Here is a 15878-nt window from a genome sequence, read left to right as displayed (position 1 = left end):
TTTCGAGAATTTTAAATTTCAGCAAATTACCCATTTTCGGACTTTGCTAATTTCTTAATTGAAATTTCAGGAATTTAAAAATTCAGAAATTTATTAATTTCGAGAATTTACTAATTTTAGGAATTGGAATCTTCAGAAATTTATTAATTTCGATAATTTTAAATTTGAGCAAATTACCCATTTTCGGAATTTACTAATTTCTTTATTGAAATTTCAGGAATTTGAAGCTTCAGAAATTTATCTATTTAAATTCAAGGAATTTTTAATTTCAGCAAGTTAATAATTCAGGAAATTCCAGTTTTTATTTTTTTCTAGATTGAAATTTGAGGAATTATAAAATTCAGAAATTTATTAATTTCGGGAATTTACTAATTTCAGGAATTGGAATCTTCAGAAATGTATTAATTTCTGAAATTTGAAATTTCGGAAAATTTATTAATTTCGAGAATTTTAAATTTCAGTAAATTACCCATTTTCGGACTTTGCTAATTTCTTAATTGAAATTTCAGGAATTTCTTGATTTCAGGAAATTAAAAATTCAGAAATTTCAAATTTCAGAAATTAATAATTTCTGAAATTTGAAATTTCAGAAAATTTATTAATTTCGAGAATTTTAAATTTCAGAAAATTACCCATTTTCGGACTTTGCTAACTTCTTAATTGAAATTTCAGGAATTTAAAATTTCAGAAATTTATTAATTTCGAGAATTTACTAATTTTAGGAATTGGAATCTTCAGAAATGTATTAATTTCTGAAATTTGAAATTTCGGAAAATTTATTAATTTCGAGAATTTTAAATTTCAGTAAATTACCCATTTTCGGACTTTGCTAATTTCTTAATTGAAATTTCAGGAATTTCTTGATTTCAGGAAATTAAAAATTCAGAAATTTATTAATTTCGGGAATTTACTAATTTCAGGAATTGGAATCTTCAGAAATTTATTAATTTCGAGAATTTTAAATTTCAGCAAATTAAAAAAAATTTAATTTCGAGAATTTACTGATTTTAGGCATTTTGAATTTCCGGAATTTCAAATTTCAGGAATTTAATCATTTCTGAGTTGAAATATCAAGAATTTATGAATTGCAGGGATTTGAATTTTCAGAAATGGAATAATTTCGGAAATTTTTATTCCAGAAATTTATTAATTTTTACATTGAATTTTTAGAAATGTATTAATTTCATGACTTGGAACTTTCCGAAATTGTTTAATTTCGGGATTTTTAAATTTCAGCAAATTACAATGACATTTTATGAACCGGAAAACTCAGGAATTTAACAATTTCTTAATTGAAATATCAGGAATTTAATAATTTCGGAAAATTACTAATTGCAGGAATTCGAAATTTTCAGGAATTTACAAATTTTCTAAATTTTAAAACTTCAGAAATGTGTTAATCTGGGGAATTTCAAATTTCTGGAATTCCGCAATTACTTAATTGGAATTTCAGAGATTCACAAATTTTTTAATTTAATTTTTCAGAAATTTACAAATATCAGAAATTGGAACCTTCAGAAATTTATTAATTTCGGGAATTTGAAATTTTAGGAACTGAAGATTTCCGGAATTTACTAATTTCTTAAATGAAACTTCAAAATTTTTCTAATTCCATATATCTGAATTTTCTGGAATTTATTAACATCTAAATTAAAATTTTGTGAAGTTGAAATTCCAGAAATTTGGAAAATTTCGAGAATTTATTGATTTGAGGAATTACAAATTTTGGAAAATCACCAATTGCAGGAATTTTACATTTTCAGGAATTTAGGAATCTCGCAAATTTAAAACTTCAGAAAATTAGTAATTCGGGAATTTCAAACTTCCGGAATATAGTAATTACTTAATTGAAATTTCAGATTTACTATTCTTTAAATTAAATTTTTCAGAAATTTCCTAATTTCAAAAATGTAATAATTTCGGGAATTTTATATTCAGCAAATTACTAATTTAAGGAATTGGAAAATTTAGGAACTGAACATTTCCGGAATTCTATAATTTCTTAATTGGAATATCAGATTAATTTTGGGAATTTGAAATTTTGAGAATTGGAAAGTTCGGGAATTTATTCATTTCTGAATTAAAATTTGGCAAAGTTGAAATTTAGAGAATCTACTGATTTTACGAATTTAAAACTTCTGAAATTTATTAATTTCGGAAATTTTTAATTTCCGAATTTACAAATTTTTAAATTGCGATTTTGTAAAGTTGAAATTTAGGGCATCTACTGACCTTAAGAATTTTTTATCTTCAGAAGTTTATTAATTTAGGGAATTTACGAAATTTACTAATTACTTAAATGAAATTTCAAAAAAATTTTAATTTAATTTTTCATAAATTTACTGGTTTCAGAAATTGGATCCTTCAGAAAATTAAGAATTTCGTGAATTTAAAACTTCCGAAATTAATTAATCTCGGGAATTTCAAATTTCTGGAATTTATCAATTACTTAATTGAAACTTTAGAAATTCCCTAATTTTTAAATTTAATTTTTCAAAAATTTACTAATTTCGGCAATTAGAAATTTTAGGAACGGACAAATTTCCGGAATTTACTAATTTCTTAATTTGAATATCAGATTGATTTCAGGAATTTATTCATTTTTGAATTAAAATTGGTGAAAGTTGAAATTTAGGAATCTATTGATTTTAAGAATTTGAATCTTCAGAAATTTATTAATTTGGGGAATTTCCGAAATTTACTAATTACTTAATTGAAATGTCAGAAATTCCCTAATTTTCCAAATTAATTTTTCAGAAACTTATTAATTTCGGGAATTCGAGATTTTAGGATCTAGAAATTTGAGGAATTTAATCATTTCTTAATTGAAACACAAGAAATTTATTAACTCTGGAAAATTACGAATTCCAGAAATTCTAAATTTTCAGGAATTTACGAATAATGTGAATTTAAAACTTCAGAAATTAATTAATCTCGGGAATTTCACATTTCCGGAATTTATTAATTACTTAATTGAAATTTTAGAAATTCCCTAATTTTTAAATTTAATTTATCAAAAATTTACTAATTTCGGCAATTAGAAATTTTAGGAACTGAAAATTTCCGGAATTTACTAATTTTTTAATTGGAATAGCAGAACTTTATTAATGACAGGGATTTAAATCTTCAGAATGTATTAATGTCGGGACCTTGAAATTTTTGTAAATTATTAATTTCGTGAATTTCAAACTTAAGAAATTTATTAATCTCGGGAATTTCAAATTTCCGGAAATACCTGATTACTTCATTGAAATTTCTGAAATTCACCAATTAAAAATTTAATTTTTCATAAATTTGCTCAATTTAGAAATTGGAATCTTCAGAAATTTAATAGTTTCGGGAATTTGAAATTTGAGGAACTGAAAATATTCTTGAATTTACTAATATCCAAGATTTCAAAATCGGACTTTGCTTTCCCGACAAAACAGCGTCATCCCGAAATATTTTCAATCTGTAAAAAGAGTAATTAAGATAAACAGCCTTAAATTAAATCCCTTTGAATCGTTCATATAAAACTAGAAATCCGATAACAGAATAAAATCTAAAAATTCCTTCAAGTGTTGCAAAATTGCAATTTTATTCTTATAAAACTATACAAAAGCAGTTTCTATCATAAAAAAAAATTTCAATACATAATTTTAATTTGAATCGAAGATGCGTTATAATATTTTTTTCTTTTGTGTCGTTCAGCAGAAAAAAATTATTAAAAATTGAAGGCGGCAAAACACTTATTCAAATTGGTGTCACGTGTTTGTCACGTGACTCAGAGGTTCTCATAATTATCTATCAATGTGACGATGCGAAACTCATGATAAAGAGGTTAGACCACGGTCTGCTGTAAACTTTGACTATTTTGATTTGATACCTTTATTTGCTAAGGATTATGTGACAAAAAAAGTTACCCTGTTGTAATATTTAATTTAAGAGTCAGTAGTCTGTTGAAGGAAAACAGTAATTGCAATTATTAACATATTTCAAAGTCGTACATATTTACGAATTGATTCAGTAAACATGACTACATTTAAGTACTTTTTAAATGAATTCTTTATACAAAATTTTTGGTTTTAAATCTTTTTCCCATGTTTATAATGTTTTTTAAACAATATTTTGCGATTTCAATTTTCGATGTGCACATAACGAAAAGAAAACATCGGCACGGAAAAAGATATTTGAGAATCACTGACACGTGAGCTGTGATTGGTGGAAAATCCGACCTCTTTGACGTCAAAGGGGCGCCCTCCAATCGATATCGTGATAGAAAATTCATATTTCAAAATTAAATTAAAAATAGTAAACAATATGTAAAAAATATTTTATGGGCAACAACCCTATTCCTATCTCCTTAATTAGAAAAATGCCGAAAAATTCGTGACACTAAAAAAAGACGGTAAAAAAGCTTTTTAAAATGGTTTTCCGTGAGTGAATCGAGTGATCAAGTCAAGAGCCCACTTCGGCTGATCGCCCGGAACCATATGCCCCGCATTCCGCACCAGAGCTTCCGTCAAATTATCCACACTCTTCGTGTATCCCGCAATCTCATTCCCCACTCGCCATATCTTCCTCTCGGCCCTCTTGTACTTTTCCGCCCCCGACCACTTCAAATTTTGCAAATAATTTTCCGTCAAAGGATACGCCACAATAATGTCGAGCTGGCCATTGTAAATCAGCACTTTATAATCATTAGCAAGATCCGCCACCAAGACTGCCAGGGACTGCATAATGTCCCCTTTCAGATGCGCCTCCACCTTTTTATTTTCCGTCTGAAAAGTGCAATTCCCCACGTGAATCGCCCGTCTCGTCTCTTCCGCTTGGATCCACTCGGACATCCAGTTCTCCTCGTCGGAATCCGAGGTGCGCAGATAGTTGAAGTAAAAATTGAAACCCGTCAAGTTCGAGAAAAGGGAGGGTCTCGCGTGGAAGTCGTTGTTGAGCAAGTCGTCAAAAACATCAGCAGCTTCCTCAAACTTGGCTTGCCGGATGAGATCACGGCCCTTCTTCTCGTAGGCGTGGAAGGCGTCTCTTCCGTTGAGATCGACGAGGCCGAGTTGATACAAATAGTCGCCATAGACGAGCTGATTGGCCGGATCGGTCAGGCCGTTGCCGATCGCCAAACCTTTCAGATTGATCTTCAGTTTGGCCTTGATGTTGAAGTCTTTGATCGCGTGCGAGACGGCCGGCACGTACTTTCCGGCGTACGATTCGCCGGTCACGAAAAACTCGTTGCTCTCGAGTTCCGGAAATAGGCGGAAAAATTGAATTAACGCGGTGTAAACGTCGCGGCCGACGTCCGTCTCGTTGACGGCATAGCCTTGGTCGTCGTTCGTAAAACTGAAACCGGTCCCTACGGGATTGTCTATGTAGAGGAGGTTGTGCGCGATATTCCACGAGTATTTGCGCATTTTCAGGGTTTTATTTTGCCTCACCTGGAACGGTCCGTTCTCCATGAACAGACCGAACATTGAACTGGCGCCTGGACCACCCTGCAGCCAGAGCACGACTGGAGCGTTTTTCGGATCGACCTGGAAACATTAATTTTCTCCTCAAGAAAATGCGTATTTTTGAGTTGTTCGTTTTTTTTTTTTTTTTAGGATCGTATAGAATTTCTGCAAATAAAAAAGGAAAGTGCAAAGGCCAAATTTGGATAATCACCATAAAATGTTACTTTTGTAATTTGAAAACAAATTCGCTTTAAAAGAAAAATGTTTGGACAAAATTAAACGGCGAATAGGATTTTAAATTTGATTTGAATCTAAATTAAATTTCTCAAATTTTTCTGACTCATTCTCAAATAAATATTTGAAATTTTAACTGAAAAATACCAATTTTTAACGAATAGATTAATTTGTACGAAAAAGAGAATTTTTAAACAAATTTCATTAATTTTCAAATAAAAAACGAAATTTTCAACTCAAAAAGACAAATTTAACAAAAATTGAAAATTTGAACGAAAAAAGATCAATTTTCAACCAAAAAAATTCATTTCTACAAAAAAGAGAATTCGATTTTTTTTCATTTAGAATAAAAGATGAAGATTTTAAATTAAATTTACATTCTAGATTTGAAAATTTGACTTTGATAAAATATAAATTTTTAAATTTTGATCGTTTTATTTATTAAAAGTCAAATTTCTCCAAAAAACTACGATTAAAAAAAAACACAAATGTTAAGACAAAAAAAAATGTTTACAAAACATGATAAATTCTAATCAAGAAGATGAATTTCCGCCAAAAAAGAGGATTTTTCCACAAAATTCATTACTTTTCAACCAATAAAGATAAATTTTTAAGAAAAAATGGAATAAGTTACATATTTATTTGTAACAAAAAAAAATAATGATCAAAATAAGACTTGAATTTTCAACAGAAGAAATCGAATTTTAACAAGAATAGTTAAATTGAAACTAAAAAATATCAATTTTTAATCAAAAAAATACATTTTCACTAGAAAAGATTATTTTTCAACAAAATACAAAATATGCGAAATTTCAACCAAAAAACATTTATTGATACCCAAACTAACAATTGTTCAGTAAAATACATACATTTTTAACCAAAAAGATTAATTTTCACCAAAAAAAAGAGGATTTTTAAAAAAAATTTCATTATTTTTCAACTAAAAAGTTAACTTTTCACCCCAAAAAGACAAATTAAAAAATATACATTTGAAATTTGAACTAAAAAGATCCATTTTTAACCAAAACCATAAATTTCAACCAAAAAAAAAATTAACTTTTCAACTAAATACATTAATTTTCAAATCAAAAATACAAATTAAATAAAAGTGAAATTTAAACTAAAAAAGATCAATTTTCAACCAAAAAAATAAATTTCCACCAAGAAAGATGATTTTTCAACGAAATAAACTAATTTTCAAATAAAAAGTTGAATTTTCAACTAAAAAAAAAAAAATAAATAAAAATATTCGAAATTTAAACTAAAAATTTCCATTTTTATCTAAAAAGACTAATTTCTACGAAAAAAAAGTACTTTTCGGCAAAAAAACATAAATTTTCAACTAAAAATATAGATTAATTTCCAAACAAAAAAATCAAATTTCAATAAAAAAATCCATTTCTACAAAAAAGAGAATTCGATTTTTTTCATTTCGAATAAAAGGTTAAGTTTTTTAATTAAATTTAAATTGTAGATTTGAAAATATGACTTTCAATAAAAAAAACTATCAAAATTAAAAAATTTGCATTTGATCAATTTTCAACAAAGAAGGTTAATTCCTCCAGAAAAACTATGATTTAAAAAAAAGTACATAAATTTTAAACCAAAAAAAAAGATAAATTTTTACCAAAAGAGATCAATTCTAATCAAGATGAATTTTCACAAAAAAAAGGATTTTTCAAACAAAATTAATTAATTTTCAACCAATAAAAATAAATTTATAAGAAAAAACGAAATAGTTACATATTTATTGTCAACAAAAAAAAGAAATAATTATCAAAATAAGACTTGAATTTTCAACATAAGAAATCGAATTTTAACAAAAAAAGGTAAATTGAAACTAAAAAAGATAAATTATTAACCAAAAAAATACATTTTCATCAGAAAAGATTATTTTTCAACAAAATACATTAATTTTCAACTCAAAAAGACAAATTTTATACAAAATATGTGAAATTTGAAGCAAAAAGGATTTGTTGATACCCAAACTAACAATTTTTCAGCAAAATACATATATTTTGAACCAAGAAGATTAATTTCCACCAAAATCGAGGATTTAACAAAAAATACATAAATTTTCTACTAAAAACAATAAATAAATTTCAAATAAAAAAAAGTGGAAGCCTGCAAAATTAAAAAATTTTATATCTTCAAAATTATGAATTCAAAATTTTTTTAAACTTACGATTATGGTATACCCTCTAAATTTTTATAATTTGCAAAATTTAGAATTGAGATTAATTTCTACCAAACAAGAGGATTTTTGAAAAAAATTTCATTAATTTTCAACTAAAAAGTTAACTTTTCAACCCGAAAAGACAAATTAAAAAATATATATTTGAAATTTGAACTAAAAAGATCCATTTTTAACCAAAACCATACATTTCAACCAAAAAAAAATTGACTTTTCAACTAAATACATTAATTTTCAAATCAAAAATACAAATTAAAAAAAAAGTGAAATTCAAACTAAAAAAGATCAATTTTGAAAAAAAGATTCATTTATACTCCAAGTGATAATTTTTCAGCAAAATACATAAATTTATATTCTTAAAATTATGAAGTCTAAATTTTTTAAACTTACAATTATGGTTTAGACTCAAAATTTTTACAATTTGAAAAATTTGGAATTCAAAACTTGACTTTGTATTTTCAGGCAAATATTAAAAATTTTAAATAAAAACGATCAATTTTTGATGAAAAGATTAATTTCTACCAAAAAAGAGGATTTGTCAACAAATTACATAAATATACAACTAAACAGTTTAATTTTCAACTCAAAAAGACCAATTTTTACCAAAATAATCCATATTAAGTTACAGAAGATCCATTTTTAACCAAGATCAATTTCTAGCAAAAAATATAAAAATTTCAACAAAATTCATGAATTTTTAACAAAAAACAAAATTTATCAACCAAATAATTGAATTTTCAACAAAAAAAAAAATTTTTTTAACAAGAAGATTAATGAAACTTGTACTAAAAAAGCTAAATTTTTAACCATAAACATAAATTTCCACCAAAAAATATGATTTTTCAACGAAATACATTATTTTAAACTCAAGAAGAAATTTTTAAAATAAAATATGTTAAATTTGAACCAAAAAAAATTAATTTGTATCCAAACTGACGATTTTTTAGCAAAATACATAAATTTTTGACCAAAAAGATTATTTTCTAGTAAAAAATAAACATTGTCAACAAATTACATAAATTTTCAACTAAAAAGCTGAATTTTTAACTCAAAAAGACAAATTTAAAAAAAATACTTAAAATTTGAACTCAGAAAGATCAATTTTTAACCAAAAACATAAATTTCCACAAAAAAGATGATTTTTCAACAAAATACATTAATTTTCAACCCAAAAAGACAAATTTTATAAAAAAATATGTGAAATTTGAATAAAAAAAAAGACTAATTTTTACACAAACTGACGATTTTTCAGCAAAATACATAACTTTTCACAAGGAAATGGGTATTTTTGATTTGAATTTAATTTAAACTTTTTAGGTTATTCCATTCTCAAATAAATATTTCAAATTTAAACTAAAAAATATCAATTTTTAACGAAAAAGATTAATTTTTACCAAAAAAAAGAGGATTTTTGAACAAATTACATATATTTTCAACTAAAAAAATTAAAGTTTCCAACAAAAAAATTTAAATCAAGAAGATGAATTTCCACTAAAAAAGAGGATTAAAAAAAAAAGTACATTGATTTTCACATGAAAAGTTTAATTTTCATCCCAAAAAGACAAATTAAAAAGATATATTTGAAATTTGAACTAAAAATGAACAATTTTTAACTAAAATTGGCCTTTTCACCTAAACACATACATTTTCAACTAAATTATAAATAAATTACCAAACAAGAAATCAATTACCAACCACGAAAATTAATTTCTACCAAAAAAGAGCTTTTGATTTTTTAAAAAGTTTTAAATAAAAGATTGAGATTTTTGATTAAATTTAAAGCTTAGACTTGAAAATTTGACGTTCAATAAAAAACTATCAAAATTTAAATATTTGTGTTTGATCAATTTTCAACCAAGAAGGTTAATTTCTACAAAAAAGTACGAGTTTTCAAAAAAATACATAAATTTTTACCAAAAAAGATCAATTCTAATCAAGAAGATGAATTTTCACCAAAAAGGAGGATTTTTCAACAAAATTCATTAATTTTCAACCAATAAAAAAAATAATTATCAAAAGAAGACTTAAATTTTCAACATAAGAAATCGAATTTTAATCAAAAAAGTTAAATTAAAAGTTAAAGAACAATTTCTAGCGAAAAATAAAAATTTTCAACAAAATAAATAAATTTTCAACTAAAAAGTTGAATTTTCAACTTAAAAAGAAAAATTTAAAAAAACATATATATATATTTTTTTTTTATTAAAATGTGAACTAAAAAAATCAACTTTTAACCAAAAAGATTAATTTGTTCCTAAAGTGACTATTTTTCATCAAAATACATAAATTTTCAACCAAAAACATTAATTACTACCAAAAAAGAGGATTTTTCAATAAAATAGATTAATTTTCAATTAAAAAGTTGAATTTTCGTTTTAAAAAGACAAATTACAAAAAAATATTTGAAATTTGAACTAAAAAAGATCAATTTTTAACCAAAAACATAAATTTCTACCCAAAAAGATGATTTTTCAACAAAAATACATCAATTTTAAACTCAAAAAGATAAATTTTATAGAAAAAATATGCAAAATTTGAACCAAAGAAGATTAATTTGTACCCAAACTGACGATTTTTCAGCAAACTACATAAATTTTTAATCAAGAAGATTAATTTCCAACAAAAACTAGGATCTTTAAAAAAAATTCATAAATTTGCAACTAAAAAAATAAGTAAATTTTCAACCAAAAAAGGGGAACTCTGCAAACCATTTAAATTTTATATCCTTAAAATTATGAATTTTTTCAACCTACGATTATGGTTTGCACTCAAAATTTTTACAATTTGCAAAATTTAGAATTGAAAACTTGACTTTGCATTTTTAGTCAAGTATTTGAAATTCAAGATAAAAACGATCAATTTTTAACGAAAAAGATTACTTTCTACGAAAAACGAGGATTTTTGAAAAAAATTCTATATATTTTTAACTAAATAGTTGAATTTTCAACTCAAAAAGCCAAATTTTTAACAAAATAATTCATATTAAACTGAAGAAGCTCAATTTTCAACCAAGAAGTCTAATTTCTAGCAAAAAATGATAAATTTTCAACAAAATACATGAGTTTTTAACGAAAAAGTTGAATTTTTAACTAAAAAAAAAAATTTATCATACAAATATTCAAATTTTCAACTGAAAACAAAAATTTTTTAAACAAGAAGATTAATTAATACCAAAAACGAAAATTTTTCAACAAAATACATGAATTTTCAACGAAAATATAAATTTTTAAAGAAAGAGATTAATTTCCACTAAAATGATGAAATATTCAATTGGAATACTTGCGTTTTCAGATGAGAAAAATAATAATTTAAAAAAAAATTAATTCAAAAATATGGTTATACTTTAAAATAAATCAATCAATTTTCAACTAAAATGATCAATATTATACTAAATATTATATTTTCTACCAAAAAAGACGATTTTTCAATTAAAATGATCAATATTTCACTCGAATACTTGAGTTAAAAAAATTAAAAAAAAAAAAAAAAAAAGGTTTAGGTTTCTACGAAAAAAGACGATTTTTAAACAAAATATATAATATTATAACTAAATAGTTCAATTTTCTACGAAAAATTACAAAAACATGAATTTTAATATAAAATTCTGAACTTTTAACTAGCATAATTATATTTTTAACAATAAAGTACATTTTCAACTAAAATTATGGACTATTCAATCGGAACAGTTGCGTTTTTAGTTGAGAAAAATAATAATAAGAAAAACTAATTGAAAAAAAATTACATTTTTAAATAAAATAAAGAATTTTCAACTGAAATGAGAAATATTATACTAAATATACTTTCTACCAAAAAAGACCATTTTTCAAATAAAATTATAAATCTTAACTAGGATAATTGAATTTTCAACTGAAAAAGAAAATGTTTTTAATCAAAATGTTGTTTTTTCAATTAAAGAAGATCAATTTTAAACCAAGAAGATTAATTTCCATAAAAACGACGATTTATAAAAAAAAGACATCAATTTTTCACAAAAAAAAAAAAATACAAATTTTAACTAAAAAGGACAAATTTTCAAATAAAATTATGAATCTTTGAATAGAATAATTGAATTTTCAACTATAAAAATTAATTTCTACCAAAAGATATTTATTTTGAAAGTAAAAGACAAATTTTGAACCAAATAGTTGAAATTTGAAGTAAAAAGGATGAATTATAAACCAAGTTTTCTATAAAAGTAGTTTAATTTTTTACCGAATGACGAATTTTCTGTTTAAAAATTAAAGTAAAAAAAAATAATTTTTAACAAAATAATCTAATGTTTAACCTAAAAGATTAATCCGCGCTGAATAAAAAAATGTTTTAACGAAATAGTAAAAAAATTAGTTGAATATTGATAAGGTAAAAGGATGTTAATTTTGAATTAAAAACAGTTGAATTTAAACAAAAAATGCGAAATTTCAACGGATTTGCAACAAAAAATATGCATTTTCAAGAAAAAGTTAATTTCGAACCAAATATTTTAATTTTCTACCAAAGAAGACGAATTTTCAAACCTTTTTAACAAACAATAAAATTTTTTCAGCCAGTTTCCAACTAAAAAAGGAACAGTTTTGAACCACAAACGTAATAGTTAAATTTTCGGTTAAAAAACCTAAGAAAAAAATGCATTTTTTAACAAAACACTTCAAAATTTTCAACTATTCAAGATTTTTCAGTAAAAAAAATAACAATTGAAACCGAATCGAAAAAATAATAATAATAATAACCGAATCGAATTTTCAAGATTATGTTAAAAATTCGTTTCTTTCTTAGTTTTAATTAAATTTAGAATTTGAAAATTCTATTTTTTTATTCCATTCTTGCTTGAAAATTTATATTTTCTTTTGAAACTTCTTTTTTTTATTTGCTTACTCGGGAAGTTTTTTTAATTGAAAATTAAGTTTTTTACTGAAAATTTAACTATTCTATTTGTGGTTAAAAATTTATATTTTGCTGTTTAAAATCCATGAGTTTTGTTGAAAATTTGTCTTTTTAGTAGAAAATTATACTTTTGGGTTGAAAATTTTATTTATAAATTTATATTTTTCAGTTTAAAATTCATCTTTTTGTTGAAAATTGGTATTTTTAGTGAAAAATTAGGTTGAAAATACGACTTTTTCCTTGAAAATTTAACTGTTCTATTTTTTATATTATATATATTTATGTTATATATATATATATATATTTATTTATTTAAATTTTATATTATATTCCATTTTTGCTTGAAAATTAAAATTGTTTTAGTTTGAAATTTACTTTTCCTTCTTGAAAATTTAGTTTTTTTAACTAAAATTTTCAATATTCTATTTTGGTTTAAAAATTTATATTTTTCAGTTTAAAATTCATGAGTTTTATTGAAAATTTGTCTTTTTAGTAGAAAATTAAACTTTTCGGTTGAAAATTCGACTTTTTCTTTGAAAATTAATTATACTTTGTTAAAAAAATTTTTTCATAAAAAATTTAACTGTTTTATTTTTTGTATTCCATTTTTGCTTATAAATTTATCTTTTTCAGAAAAAAAACTAATTTATTTTGTTAAAAATTTACATTTTTTGCTGGAACTATTTATATTATTATATATTATTAATTACTTATATTTATTTTTGCTTGAAAATCTATCTTTTTTGTTGAAAGTTCCTTTTTTTGTTTGTTAAATTGGGCAGTTTTTTATTGAAAATTAAAATTGTTTTCTGTGGAATTTTATTTCTTGTTGTTGAAAATTTAATTTTTTTAACAGAAAATTTATCTATTCTATTTTTGTTTATAAATTTATATTTTTCAATTTAAAATTCATATTTGTTGATGAAAATTTGTCTTTTTAGTAGAAAATTAAACTTTTAGGTTGAAAATTCGAATTTTTCCTTGATATTCCATTTTTGCTTATAAATTTATCTTTTTCAGAAATAAAAACTTATTTATTTTGTTAAAAATTTACATTTTTGCTGGAACTATTTATATTATTATACATCATTAATTATTTATATTTATTTTTGCTTGAAAATAAAAATTGTTTCAGTTGGAAATTTATTCTTACTTCTTGAAAATTTAGTTTTTTTAACTAAAAATTTCAATATTCTATTTTGGTTTAAAAATTTATATTTTTCAATTTAAAATTCATATTTGTTGATGAAAATTTGTCTTTTTAGTAGAAAATTAAACTTTTAGGTTGAAAATTCGAATTTTTCCTTGAAAATTAATTATACTTTGTTGAAAAATTACATTTTTCATTGAAAATTTAACTGCACTATTTTTGGTATTCCATTTTTGTTCATAAATTTGTTAAAATTTTATTTATATTATTTACTTATATTTATTTTTGTTTCAAAATTTATCTTTTTTGTTGCAAATTCTTTTTTTTTATTTGTTTACTTTGACAGATTTTTAATTAAAAATTAAAACAGTTTTTAGATGGAAATTAATTTTTTTTTGTCGAAAATTTAATTTTTTAACTGAAAATTTGAAATTTTAGTGAAAAAATATTGTTTTTATTTTAAAATCCGACTTTTTCCTTGAAAATTATTTATACTTTGTTAAAAAATTATTTTTTTCCTTGAAAATTTAAGTTTTTTATCTTTTTATTCCATTTTTCCTTATAAATGTATCATTTTTAATGGAAAATTAATTTATTCTGTTCAAAATCTATATTTTTTGGTGTAATCTCAATGTTTAACCTATACTATACTTGGTAATATTTAATTTTTTCACTTTTTGCATACATATTTTCCATAATGAATACGAATAATACCTTTTTAATGTAAAATGAACATTATAAATTATAATTTTTTCTAACTAAATAATTATACCGATATCAGAAATATAAACGAAGAGAAAGAGCAGATGATAAAATTTAAAAAATTCTGACCTGTGCCGGGAAGAACCAGAAGAACATGTTCGATCCAAAGGCTTTATTAACCGTGAAATAACCGGAATAGCTGCTGATTCCTTGCATTTCTTTATGCGTAACTGCGGCTTTCTTTCTAGCTTCATCAATTTTTCCAGTTTCAATTAAAGGCGTCAGAATAAGAGGCTCACCCACATCCGCATCTCGAGCAAGAGGAAAGCTTTTCAGTTTCGGATAAACGTTGATAAAAACCGCAGAAGTATTAAGCGTAAAACACATTATTAGAAAAAGAAAACATTTTAGGATATTGTCCTTCATTTTCGCTTTTCAAAAACCTAACAATATTGTCTTTCCAATTCTTGATGGCGCTCCAAAAGTTACTTCAAGTCGCATGAAATCGTGCAACTGAGCGCGTACTTTTGTGTTTCAATAGGTTAGGTTGGAACTCCGTATCAAATCAAAACATTGTCTTCAAATACGCCCATAATGTACTATGCACTTCGTCATGATGGCGATAAATTCCGCGATAAATTCTCAATGGTTATTGCGCCTCTGTCTCGCTGATTGTGATTATATTTATTTTTTATAATAAGTGCGTGTATAACTGGAAAAGAAACAATTTCCTTAGAAAACTGATTCTTTGCAGCAATTAATATATTGACTAAACTTTTCTTGCTAGTCCTGATAAAAAAATATAATTTCAAAAAATATAAAAAATAAATAAACTGTTCAGTTGAACCAAAAAATAAATTTAAAAAAAAATTAATTAGTTTTGAACATAAAAGATATATTTTAAAGAAAAAAAGGAATAGTTACATAATAATTTTTAATTAGAAAAATATCAACATGAACAGTTAAATTTTCGAGACAGAAAAAAAAGAGTTTTAACCAAAAATAGAAAAGCTGACATGTTTTTTTATCAAATTTTTACCTAGAGAAATTAATTTTAACAGAAAATAGAACAGTTAAATTTTCAATAAAAAATTTAATTAATTTTCTACAAAAAATTTGAATTTTAAACTGTAAAATTACATTTTATACCAAAAATAGAACATTTAAAGGTTCAATAAAAAAATGAGTTTTCTTGAAAAATCCATTTTAATTTCCAATTAAAAAAAAGAAACTGTTCAGTTAAACTAAAAAATACGAATTTTTAACATAATTAATCAAT

General features: G+C 23.6%; 1 protein-coding gene across 1 annotated transcript; it reads right to left on the bottom strand.

Moving 5' to 3' along the window:
- Positions 1-4034: 4034 nt before the first annotated feature.
- Positions 4035-15155, bottom strand: LOC117183118 (venom serine carboxypeptidase). The gene is made up of 2 exons (XM_033376297.1): positions 14729-15155; positions 4035-5519 (listed from the first exon to the last, which is right to left on the bottom strand). The coding sequence occupies exons 1-2, from the start codon at positions 15023-15025 to the stop codon at positions 4401-4403; spliced, it is 1416 nt and encodes a 471-aa protein (XP_033232188.1). The 5' UTR covers positions 15026-15155; the 3' UTR covers positions 4035-4400.
- Positions 15156-15878: the final 723 nt, after the last annotated feature.

This window comes from Belonocnema kinseyi, chromosome 2, assembly GCF_010883055.1.
Source record: "Belonocnema kinseyi isolate 2016_QV_RU_SX_M_011 chromosome 2, B_treatae_v1, whole genome shotgun sequence".
In the NCBI taxonomy this organism is placed as follows: domain Eukaryota; kingdom Metazoa; phylum Arthropoda; class Insecta; order Hymenoptera; family Cynipidae; genus Belonocnema; species Belonocnema kinseyi.
This window is presented reverse-complemented; position numbering and strand designations above follow the sequence as displayed.